The sequence below is a fragment of the Pleurodeles waltl genome, chromosome 11 (genome assembly GCF_031143425.1).
Source record: "Pleurodeles waltl isolate 20211129_DDA chromosome 11, aPleWal1.hap1.20221129, whole genome shotgun sequence".
NCBI classification, from domain to species: domain Eukaryota; kingdom Metazoa; phylum Chordata; class Amphibia; order Caudata; family Salamandridae; genus Pleurodeles; species Pleurodeles waltl.
In genome coordinates, this window is record NC_090450.1 from 879,482,771 (window position 1) to 879,495,376 (window position 12,606).

The 12,606-nt window shown below is 47.1% G+C and overlaps 1 protein-coding gene across 7 annotated transcripts in view; it reads right to left on the reverse strand.

Annotated features, from left to right (window-relative positions):
• The window catches only part of ACACB (acetyl-CoA carboxylase beta), a 1,528,264-nt gene that overhangs the window by 168,011 nt on the left and 1,347,647 nt on the right, over positions 1–12,606 (reverse strand). For all 7 annotated transcript variants that reach the window (XM_069214760.1, XM_069214756.1, XM_069214757.1 and 4 more), the window contains one exon: positions 6,744–6,921. In XM_069214760.1, coding sequence (XP_069070861.1) covers positions 6,744–6,921 — 178 coding nt within the window. The remainder of the gene's footprint in view (positions 1–6,743; positions 6,922–12,606) is intronic.

Below are 12,606 nucleotides of genomic sequence, written 5' to 3' on the forward strand. Positions count from 1 at the left end.
CAAAATTGCAACAAAGTAGCCAGAAGACTTCCAGCGACATTGTAGCGCCTAATCCTGCCGGCTTTTTCAACTGTTTCCTGGTGGTGCATGCTTTGGGGGCTGCCTGCCTTCACCCTGCACTGGAAGCCACAAAGAAATCACCTGTGGGTCGACGGAATCTTCTCCCTGTTCCAGTAGGCACCAAACTTCAGCTTCACCGGTACTCTGGGTCCCCTCTCATCCTGACGAGTGTGGCCCCTGGAACACAGGTGGTGGACCCAAGTGACCCAGAATGTCCAGTGGTCCAACTGTCCGAATTTGGAGGAGGTAAGTCCTTGCCTCCCCTCCCCAGACAGTAACATGTGTACCGTGTGATCTGCAGCTACAAGGGCTTCTGTGCACACTTCCAAGAAATCCTGCATGCACAGCCGAGCCTAGTTCCCCAGCACTCCATCCTGCAATGCTCAGATCCCTGAGTTGATCTCCGGTGTCGTGGGACCTCTCTTTGCAGTGTTGTGACGACAGCCGTGTTCAGTCTTCTTGAACCCGTGTTCAAGGACTTTTGCGGGTGCTTCCTTCCTGTCCGTGGGCTCTCTACGTTGCTGAGGGCCCCCTCTGTCTCCTCTCCCAAGCGGCGACATCCTGGTCCTTCCTGGGCAGCACCCTTTTTCTCCAACCGTGACTTTTCCCGGTAGCAAGGCTTGTTTGCGGTATTTTGCCAAGGAAACAATCTGCATCCTCCAGCATACTGTGGTACATCTTCTGCACAAAGAAGAACTTCCTACCTCTTTTCAATGTTGCAAAACCTGCAGCTTCTTCCAACCTGAGGCAGCCATTTTGCACCTTCATCTGGGGATTGGTGGGCTCCTGTCCCCCCTGGACACTTTAGCGACTCTTGAACTTGGTTCCCTTCATTTGCAGATCTTCAGGTCCAGGAATCCGTCTTCAGTGCTTTGCAGTCTGTTGTGGTCCTTGCAAAATCCTTTATCACGACTTTAGTGTGTTTTTGGGGAAATAGTAGTACTTTACTCCTACTTTCTAGGGTCTTCGGGTGGGGTCTTCTTTACACCCTTAGTGTTTTCTCACACCCCCAGCGACCCTCTACACACTACACTTGCCTAGGGGTGCATTTCTGGCTCGCATTCCACTTTCTTAGTATATGGTTTGTATTGCCCCTATGCCTATTGCATCCTATTGCGTTTTACCGTGTTTGCACTACTGTCTGACTGTTTTACTTACCTGATTTGGTTAGTTGTGTATATTTTGTGTATGTTACTTACCTCCTAAGGGAGTATATCCTCTGAGATATTTTTGGCACATTGTCACTAAAGTACCCTTATTTTTTAGTAACTATGAATATTGTCTTTCTTATGATATAGTACCTATATGATATAATTGGTATTGTATGAGCTTTGCATGTATACTAGTTCAGCCTTGGCTGCTCTGCTAAAGCTACCTCTATCAGCCGAAGCTGCGAGAAAACTATTACACTCTACTAATAGGGGATAACTGGACCTGGCATAAGGTGTAAGTACCACTGGTACCCACTAAAAGCCAGGCCAGCCTCCTACAGGCACACCTTGCCTCTGTCACCGTCATCTGTTCCCACAGTCACAGCATGGTTTAAACCTTGTAAGTTTAGTGGGACATCGTTTCCTTGCACTGGATTTCAAGTTGGAAAAAAGCTTGTCTACCTACAAAATAAAGGAGTGAAGCTCCAGACCAGAGTTTAAGAATGCAAAAGAAATAAACTGGTTTCGACGCGCAGGGATGGAGTTTATACGAGGCTTCACTTTGTCACTTCCAGGACAGAAAAAGGTCAACAAGAAGTTGTGTGGCGCCATCTACGGTTGAACACAAACACCCCCGTAAAATCGTTTGGATCCAGTCTGGCACCTGGGGCTATTCTACAGGCAAGGAATGTAGGGTTAGAACTATTTAACTCTTAATGTGATTCTCTGTCTAGTGGGGAACAAGGGCAAGTACATCTCTTTTTGTTGCCTCCTTCCTCAAGTCATGCATTATTTGACTCCTCGAGATGGTAAAAGGACTTTGGCAAAAAGCTGAATTTGATGGCTCAAGAGGTATGTTGTGCTGGCTCTCATTGTACCAATAAGGCTGCTTAATTTGAGCGGCAGCATCACCTGAATTGTGGGGAACTGAGTCCAATCCCACACCATGTGACAGCTGTCGGCCTAATCCGTTTCCGGTCAGCTAGCAGCACCTCATCTCTCCCCAAGAGCAGGGATCATTTGTGGCAACCGGGCACGTGACATTGTGACTTCTCAGGGAAATTGTGGTGGATCAGATCTCATCCTTTTCTCTCAGTTACATTAGTCTCACACATGCAAAGACAAGCAGAGGCAGAAGATCGGTTCAATAAGATTTATTGAATCAGCTGCATCTTAAATAAAATGGCATGAAATGCAATAATTAGAATGATGAAACATACTAGAAGTCCCACCATACTGTCACTATGCAAAATATATGCAATTCCTACCTAAGCTATGTTAGAGAACAGCAGGATAAGTCCTAGTCCGCCATTCAGGATTCCCCACCGGGAAGACATCACCCCCCATACAGTAGTGAAGAAGCCTGTTATCTATAGAGACACCATACCCATGTGGGCCAGGGAACCAGTGATTTCAGCGAGCAGTTGTAACAAAGTCAGACAGCATGCAGTTGTGGTCCCCTAGCTGGCACCTCCATCTAATGGGCATGGGACAGGGAAATGTTTTTATAATAAAACAGATGTTCTGAGGAAATGTCCCCACGTAAAAATATGTGTGTTTCTTAGAATTTTAAAGACGCAGTGTCTCACAAGCCTTGAGGAAAGCACAGAGTGAACTAGATAAAGAACTAGATAAAGAAAATAAAACACCACCACTGATATGGCAGATTCTAAAATAATTCTAAAATAATAAAAAGAAGTAGAATAAAATGTTACTAGACTAAAGGACACAAGCAGCAGGCCTAGTTGCTAAAATAACGTGACCAGAGACATCACTAAAATGGCTCTACAACAGTATATCTCTTTCTTTGCAACATGATTCTTCACCATTGCAGCCATTGGGTCACCAAATATGGCCCTATCCTTTCTGTCACAATTTTTAGCACTCTATTAGGACTCTTTGAATTTTTTTAATCTCCTCTTAGTTGAGCTAGATCTCAGCCACAAACAAGAGCTAGACAGAGATGCTGTATGATATCTAGGAGGACGCTTGGATTTCTCCTTCAGGGAATTCATAAAAAGCTTTGCTTGCCTCTCCCTCTAGTTTTGGAATACATCACTTGTAGGAAAGTGCCTCTTTTGACATGGCCACCCCCCCACTTGGTGCCTGGTTTCTGGTTCAATTTATTTAGACTTAAAGTGCACTGGGTCCCTGCTAAACAGGTCACCAGTGGCAGATCTCTTTACCTAAAACTGCACAGTCATTTTTCCCAACTGGCAAACCTTTGGCTACCACTACAAGTCTGTAATAAATGGCACCATTGTACATAGGGTACTAAAGTAAGGTCCCTGAGGGCTGCAGCATGAATTGTGCCACCCTCTGTGACCCCCTCACTAAGAACACACATTGCTGCCTTCGCAGGAGGAGTATCTTGGTGCAGAACTAAAATGAAAACACAACATGGCACACAGCCTGTGTGCCCTGTCCCCTTTACACTGTATGCAATATATTTAAGTCACCCCTCTTGCAGGTCTTCCAGCCCTAAAGGCAGGGTGCATTATATTACATGTGAGGGCATACCTGGATGAGAAGATATGGTCCTGCTATGTCTTTGCAGATTTTTAGACGTGGCAAGTGAACAGTGCAACCATTTTAACTACATGTGCTGGGCACTGGTCATTACGAGTTGCTAAACTATGGCTTCACTGACAATACAGACGTTTGGTATCAAACATATCATACTAATAAACCCTCACTGAATCTAGTGATGAATTTATTAATATATGCACTCAGAGGGCAACTTAGAGGTGGCCCCTGAAAACCTATCAACTCCTAGTGAGGGCACTGACTGGTTAAAACCAGTACAGCCACCTTAGACACATTTCTGGCCCCCTGAAGTGAGGGCCAATGCTCTCCAGGGCTCAAAACAAAGGACTGCTCTGGGCAGAGGTGTGACCTCCTCTTCCAGGCAGGATGGGCAATCCAGGGTGGGGAGCTTCAAAGACCTTGCTGCCTTTGAAATTGGACCCAGGCTTCTCCAAATGGTGGAGCGAGGCCGACTCACAGTTCCTGTACCCGCTTTTAGCTGCAGGACTGGTGGGAAAATTAGGTAAATTACTAGGGTAACAAGCTGAAGTGGACACTACTTTTGAAATTCCTCCATCTTGTATGGAAGGAATTAGGCCAATAGGGTTAGGGCTATGCCACTTCCCAAAATAAGTGGTCATAGGAAAGTTGTAGCTACCCTAAAGGTAAGTGGCTCATTGGCTACCACCTGCCACTCCCTGTAATACACCTAAATTCAGTATTTAGGTGGCACTCCTGAACCCTAGAATCAGATTCCTGTTGAACTAAGAACAGCCAAACAACACAGAAGTCACCCAACATAGAAGACTTAAGACACCAACTGACTTGGCCCCAACCCTACCGGCCTGTCTGCAGTCTTTAAAGAACCTTCGCCCAGAAGATGACCTGTCCTGCAGCCCAGTGACCTCCAAAGCCTTGGGAGAACTGCTTGCCTTTGTTAAAGACCAAGAACTCCAGTGGACAGCAGACCTGTCCAAAAGAAACCACCTCTGAAGAAGAAGTCTGCCTGAGGAACCTCGAAACCGCCACCTGGAACCATTGCACCCAAAGCTCCTGGCACGAGTACAAGTAGCCCACCAGCCCAGTGAAGGTTCCCCAGGGCTTCTGACCAAGAGTCCACTGTGGGCTGACCCCTGCCAGACTCCACAGCGACGCCTGCAGCCTAAATTTGAGGACTTCCCGTAACCGCGACATGCCCAGTAAGCGGCTTCCTAAGCAAAAGACACCCCTGCACTGAGAGCCCCAAAGCCTTGGGGAGTTAGACCGTCAGTGTCCCTACGACCCCTGCCATCTATACTTACTTGGGCAGCTGTGGGTTGACCTCTCCCATATTCCTGGCCAGAGCCTGCAGCCTGTTTCTGAAAGTGATCTCCTCCACTTAACATTGGGTGCCCAATGCTGTGTTGGCACTCGGCACCCAGCTGTCCCTCTGTCGCTGAGGGTGTAAGTTTAGTGCTGCCTTGTGGCCTCCCTTGTACTCACTTCAACTCCTGACCCCGCTTTACTCACCTGTGAGCAGCGCTTCTGCGCATACCCCCTGTCTCCACTGCATAGAGCACTCGGTGTCTGACGCTATGTTGGTATCTACACCTGGCCGCCCCTGTGGGTGTAAGTTTGGAGCTGCCTTGTGCCCCCTCCCCACCCCAAATTTACTCCCCCCACCCACACCCTAGGGCTCGCCTCAACCCCCAGAGGCCAACCTCTGACACCGCTTTTACTTACCTGGGAGCAGCGTGTCATTATTACCCCCAAGTCTCCATTAACATTGAGCACCAACTTCAACTTTGAACTCTGCACCCTGCCTCTCCCTCGTGCTGCTGTGGGTGCACTCTTGGTACCAACCTGAATCTTGCCTTGTATAACTCTAAAACCTTGAAGACTGGGATTGTAAGATGTGTACTTACCTGTGAAACTGCGTTCTTGTGTTCCCCCCGCCCCACATAGGCTAACCTTGAAGACTATGAAAACTGCTCTGTCGATTTTTTAAATAGCTAAGTATTTTTAATATAAAAAAGTTCTTTAGTTGGAAGCATATATAAAAGCAACTGTTATTTTTCTAAATTGGTCTCAGAGTTATTCTTTGAGCGTGTGTCCCATTTATTGCCTCTGTGAGTACAACAAATGCTTAACATGAGTCCTTGATAAGCCTAACTGCTCGCCCACACTACCACAAAAAGAACACTAGATCTATCTATTTCTGCCTCTGCAAGCACCTGGGGATCCACTGGACTCTCTGCACTGTGTACTTCATTTTAGTGCACTATATAGAGAGCCAGCTTCCTACATCCCTTTACATACATCACATGACACATAGGCCAACAACTCCTGAGCCAGAGTACTTTGATGGTGTGGAAAAACAATAACTAAAGTCACTTGTGCATACTTCACCCCACATGTTAGTCAATATCTCATTTCCTTGGAGATACAAGATGCACTTGTCAATGCTGAGAAGCAGCTTGTGGCGTCAGTGATGGAGAACGGCCAAGAAGACAGTTCAAAATCCAGTCTTGGGCCATGAAAGTAAGTAATTTGTGTGCTGTAATATCCATTACCATGTTGTTCACATCTACCTTTAAAAAACGTGATCTCTCTAGGCCTTTTTTTCAACTGCACTGTGATTTACGACAATGTTTTATTGTATATAGTGCTTATGTATGTTGAAAACATTGTCATCTGCAAGGCCTGAACATGCAGCACAAGCAAAAACAATAGATGGACCAGAATCAAGACTATAAACATAACTGTCAAGTAATTTTAAAAGAATAGCATCAACAAACAGATCTAATATAACCAAAGTAATTTGTGAAACCAACTACACAAAGAGAGCTGAAACACCAATAATGCACAGTGCCCAGTAATCACAAAATGATAAAAAGGGAATTCTTCAGATTAAAGGGTCAGATACATGGTATCCCACAGGTTACTTGACAAACAAACCTAAATGACCTACACAAGCCAGAGAATATTTAACTTAGACAGTAGATAGTTACATTACAATCAACTTACCTGCTGTCCTTGTCTGCATAAAGCTCCATGTACAGAGGGTTGATTGTAGGATCAATTACAACCCAAGATCCTCCTCTTAGCTCAGCATGTGGTGGAATATAAACTAGGACAGGCTGTTTAAATTCTCTTAAGCTGTCAACAATGTATGCTCCAAACTTCAGCACTTGATCATACATGTCTGTTAAAAGAGAATATCTGTTGGAAATTATAATACCATAACAAATTGTGTATTAACCTACAGAACCATGTTGAAATTTATTCTATTAAATACTTCAAGGACACTTTATTATTGGGGCAACACTTCAGCAAAAAACAACGTTTTACCCAGAGTTTGAACAGATAAAATTAACAAGTTACTAACCTTCGGTAACACCTTTTCTGGTAGATATATTATCTAACTGCAGATTTCCCATCTTGTGGATTTCCCAAGGCATCAGGCTGATTATGGAAACTTTTGACAGCAATTCCATCACACATAGGTAGGTGGTGTTGTGCAGCTCCATGTCTGATCTGTCCAGACCTATATGTGACTGTCAGCAGATTCTTTCTGATATCTGTCTGACACTGGACGTGGTGCCTATAGAAATTAGAATGCCAGTGTGCAGGTGTCTAGATTGAGATCTTATTAAAGGCTATAGGAGTCCATTCTGCACAGAACAGGTAAGACTTTTGGTTGGTGCGGCATCTGCAGTTAGATAGAATTTCTACCAGAAAAGATGTCACCAAAGAAAAGTAACTTATTCTTCTGACAGAGACTTCCAACCACAGATTCCTCCCCTTGTGAATAGACATTAAAGCAGTAGCTACCCAGGTGGTGGGTCTGTGGAATGGCATGGGATGAACACCTTCAGTGCCAAGCAAATCACTCGCTACTACCGCAAGTTGATGGAGACCTCAGCTGCCCTACGCACCCCATAGCGAAAGAAGCCCCCTCCTCCGTAGCCACATTAGGAGGAGAGAGCATACCAGTTTCTGGAGATGTGTCTAGTCCACTGGCCTCCCCTAGATCCACATACCAGTCCTGTTGCAAACCTGATTCTAAAGGGTCCTCAGACCCCTCCCATTCCTCTCCTGCGTCTGGCTGTTCCAAATAATGCTCAGACAATGATCTGGGCCGAATCGGCTCCGTCGGAGTCGACGTCGTACGACGTCGCTCCGGATCATCCGGAATAAGGATGGGGCTGCCACCGGTGGGCGCCGGTGGCGGAATCGTCTACGTCGGACCCGGCGCCGAAGGAGGTCGACTGTGTGAAACCAGCGCCGGTCCGGATCCGTTATCGGATCCTGAGGTCCCCAACGGCGCTGAGGCCGAAGCCGCTGGCGTCGAATCCGAAGGGGCCCCTGCTCACCCTGCAGGGCCCGAAGACCCACCCGAGGGCACAGCCCGCTCAAAAACGAGACGCATGGCCTCGTAAAATTCTTTAATTTGAGCGGGGGTCGATCCGGTCCCCGGAAAGGGGGGAAGACGCGGAGTCGACCCTGGCGACAGCTCCGTAGAACCGCGCTCGGAACGTCGACGTTCCCTAGACGCCTCGTCGGTCGACGGGGGTGGCGAAGACGAAGTCCGCTTGGACTTCTTCTTCTTCTTGTGCCTCTTACCTTCCGATGACCTCGAGTGCGAGGAAGAGGACTTGGGGCTCCGGGAGCGGTGCCGCGACCTCCTCCTACTGCGGGACCTTGACCTCCGCGGAGTCGCACCGACCGAAGACGAATGTCGGGCCACAAGAAGCTTAAGGGATCTCTCCCTCAAGGCCTTCGCTGCCATGGCCCGACAATCGGAGCACGAGGTGGAATCGTGGTCCTTGTCCAAGCACCAAAGACAAACTCGGTGCGGATCTGTCACCGACATGGTGCGATGACACGCACCACACGGCTTGAATCCTGTCTTTCTCGAAGACATGACTCCAAACAGTCAAAAAAGCGTTGACAAACCGCCGAAGCAGGGTAGTTCTTTCCGAAACTGCGCTTAACCGGCGCGGAAGGAAAAGAACTGACGTACGCGCGCCGAGACGGCGTCTATATAGACAACCATGACATCATAGACGACTCCAACGACGCTGGCGACGCACACGGATCCGAACAACGCCGTCCGACGGCGCGCACGCAGGGTACTGCTCACAAAAAACTCCGGATTCGAAGCTGACGCCAGGGAATTCTAAGGTAAGGAAGCTGCAGCTAGAAGTCTCTATCAGATACTGGACTTCCGCCCATCCACTTGTGTTCGAGTAGCAACCACTGCTAATTCTATGAAGTCTCCTTCACCACGTGGATGGGTCCTCACAGGTCTCCCTGGTGCTGAGCCCACAGAGATTTCAGATCCCACTGCAAAGCCTGCATGTGCTAAGTGGTGTGATCCACGAGAAGGATGCAGGAGGCCAAGACTCCCAGAAGCCTCAGAGCCGCTCTCACAGAGACCTAGGTTCAGGTTGAAATGTTGGGATCATTGTCTGATTGTCCTGGACTCTCGGAAGGGGGGGAAGAAAGGCTCAAAAGACAGTATCCAGGATCGTCTCTACCGTGAAAAGTCTGGTAAGCCAATTGCTGGTGAGGCACTTATGGCTGTTGCCTCTGCTAATATCCCTTGCAAAAACCTTGAAAGAGGCTGGGTTGCTACAGAGCTTGCCGAACATGTGGAGCTAGGAGCAGAGGGATCAGTATCTTTGTTCTCTAAGTCTTTCCAGGGATCTGTCCACCTTCACTCCAAACAGCGTATGTGAGGAAATGTGGTTTATGATATGGTGTGGTTGTGAGACATCACTGTGTAAAACTCACAACCCTGTCTTGGGTCCAGTCAGGCTTGTTTGTCAAACCTTAATTCAACCCTGCGTAACTCTGGCTTCAAGCAGACAGGCCTAAACAAATGAACTAATGTAAAGCTTTTAACAGCAACAAAACAACTGAATAAGAAGGAAACACAACTCTCAAGAACTCCTACACCAATTAAATAGTCTATATTTTTATGAATTCATAGACATCAAAATGAACAAGATCCACCAGAGAGTTCCAAAAATATAAATACTTGAATAAACAGTAAATCACACCTTTTCACTCAACCATGAACAAGCACTGGCAAATTCAACAAATTTGACACTTAGAAACCCTTTCGAGAAAGTTTGCATCCAAGTTGAATGTGGTCACTTCAGGTTTCAGCAGGTAGCAGCTTGGGGCACCAACCATGCCTAACAGGACAGTTACCACAACAAGAAAGCAGTTTTCCAGTCCAGTTCCTGTGTCAATGAAAAGTTGCCACAGATTCCAATGGAGTGGTACTGATGCCAGGGATACAGAATGCTGAAGCTGCTTAAGGACGGTAGACTAGGGTCTTCCTGGGGCTACCCCTCGGTCCACTAACACAGTGTGGCAACTTTGGCCACAAAGATTGACATCCCTCGAAGTCCAGATGGAGACTAGCAATGATCCAGAAGTTTCCTTCTTTTGACATAGCTAGTCCTCTAGTTGACCAAACTGCTCTCCAATTATTCTCCTGAGTCTGGCTGACTCGGAGAAACTTATAAGCAGTGGGTCTTGGTTTTCCTGGCAGCCTTTTAGTGAGATGCAATGATACAGTTATCTTGGCTACCTATCGCCAAAGCAGGCTTCTTCAGCTTCTGTGGCCTTGGTGCTGCACAGGAAGAAGACAGACAACTGGCTTTTGGAGTCACCTCTTCTGTCTGGGGCTCAGGGATGACCATACCTTGAGCCAGGCACCACAGGCACAGTTCTCTCTTCACCAGACCCTGGAGCAGTAGTGCAGTTTAATCTTCAGCACCGTCTCTCTTTGTCGGTTGCAAGGTCAGCAGGGCAGTCCTTTGGTCCTCTCTCCAGTACAGAAGTGATCTGGAGGCCAGGGATGCCACTCTTTTGTTGGGAAAGTGCCCTCGGGGGAAGGCGCCGGTCACTAGCCAATGGGCCATTTTGGTCTCTCCCGCTTAAAGAAAACTACTTATGAAATGTGGCATCTAGCTATCCCAGAAAGCCAGACAGCAGAACCCGTTTCTTGACTTGTAGTGCTTGGTAGCCCACCCCACGATGCAGCTACATCTAAGCCACACTCTCACAGGAAAATCAATCTGACCAGTGATTTCCCCTCTGTGACCTGTATGCCCTTCTGTCTACCTCATCAAAGGCCCACTTCATGCATGCCGGCCATTGGCCCTTCGAAGGGTGCTTCCCCCTTGAAGCTAGCCTTTTGATCTCACACTTGGCTTTTCCTTCCAGGAGGAGATGGCATCTACTCTCCTGGCAGAACCTTTGCATGCTTTTCTGGGAGTCGTTCACACTTCTTCCCAGGAGGAACTCATCCTTTGTGAGTACCTGTAAACAGGCACTGGAACACCTTGGGCAACCAAAGGGGAATTGACTATAGTTGCACTTTGCCCACCAGTAACATTAAATTTGATTTAAAGAATTATTATTTTCATATCAGATAAGGTCGGATGTTCACCTCAGTTGTAGTTTTGCCTGGGGCAAAGATTGAAAGAGAATGCGTAAGGGGGTTTAGGTCAGCATAAATCCAGGATGGCTTCCACAGTTCAAGTAATTATGTGGACTATGAATTGCTTAAGGGGCGGTGGGGGGGAGGGGGGAGTGTAGATTGGTATTACAATTCTTAAATGTTGCAGAGGCTCAGATTAGCATCATACAGGAAACTCATCCAGCAGAGCAGGAATGTAAAACTACCCAAGAGATGCTCTTGGGTCCCAGAGGTAATTTGCTTGGAACAATCATCAGGGAATACTAGGGGAGTTACCATACTCATTAAAAAAAAAAAAACACCAAGACAAGGATGGTTAGGTATTGTAGGAGGCTGGCCTGGTTTGTAGTGGGTACCTTGGGTACTTAAACCTTATACCAGGTCCAGTTATCCCTTATTAGTGAAATGTAGTAGTGTTCTAGCAGCTTAGGCTAATAGAGGTAGCTGTAGCAGAGCAGCTTAGGCTGAACTAGGAGACGTGCAAAGCTCCTGCAATACCACTATAGTTACACAATACTTATACACAAGTAAAGACAATACTCAGTGTTACCAAAACTAAAGGAGGTTTATTTGGGTGACACAAGGCCAAAAATATCTTAGAGGCAATACTCCTTCTGGAGGTAAGTATTATACACAATATATATACTAGACACCAAAATAAGGTAAGTAATTAGACATAGGATAGTGCAAACAATAGGAAATGCTATAGAATGCAATAGGAGAAAATAGGTCTAGCGGCAACACAAACCATATACTAAGAAAGTGGAATGCGTATCACAAATTCCCCCCTAGACAAGTGTAGTGGGTAGAAAATCGCTGGGAGAGTAAGAAAACCACAAAGGTGAGTAAAATATCCCACACCAGAGCCCAGGAAAGTAGGAGTAAAGTACTGCAAGTTTCCTTAGGACACACAAGTCATGATTAGAGTTACTGCAAGAACCAAGCAAGACTGCAAGCAACAAAATGGTGGATTACTGGACCTGAAGACCTGTAAAGAGAGCAGACCAAGACCAGAAGCTGCAGAAGATTCCAGGAAGGACAGGAGCCCCTGCCAACCTAGAAGAGGGTGCAAAAGAAGAGTCTCCAGTTGGACGAAGACTGCATAAATGCACCAAGGGAATACGGCTGCGTGTTGCAATGGATGTCCCACGTGGAGGTGTTGGATGCAGACGAAGTTTGGCGCTGGATTCGTCCAACAAGCCTTGGTTCAAGCAAAGTCGTGGATTGCGTCAAAGTGTGCTGCCTGGACCCAGGAGGGACCTGGGGGCCTCAACTCAGACTGAGAAGGCAGAAGGGGCTCCCAACACTGGAGGGAACCCACAGATGACCAGGCAGCACCCACGGAGTTCCCAGGACATGGGGACAAAGAAGGTGCAAACTGAGGTTGTT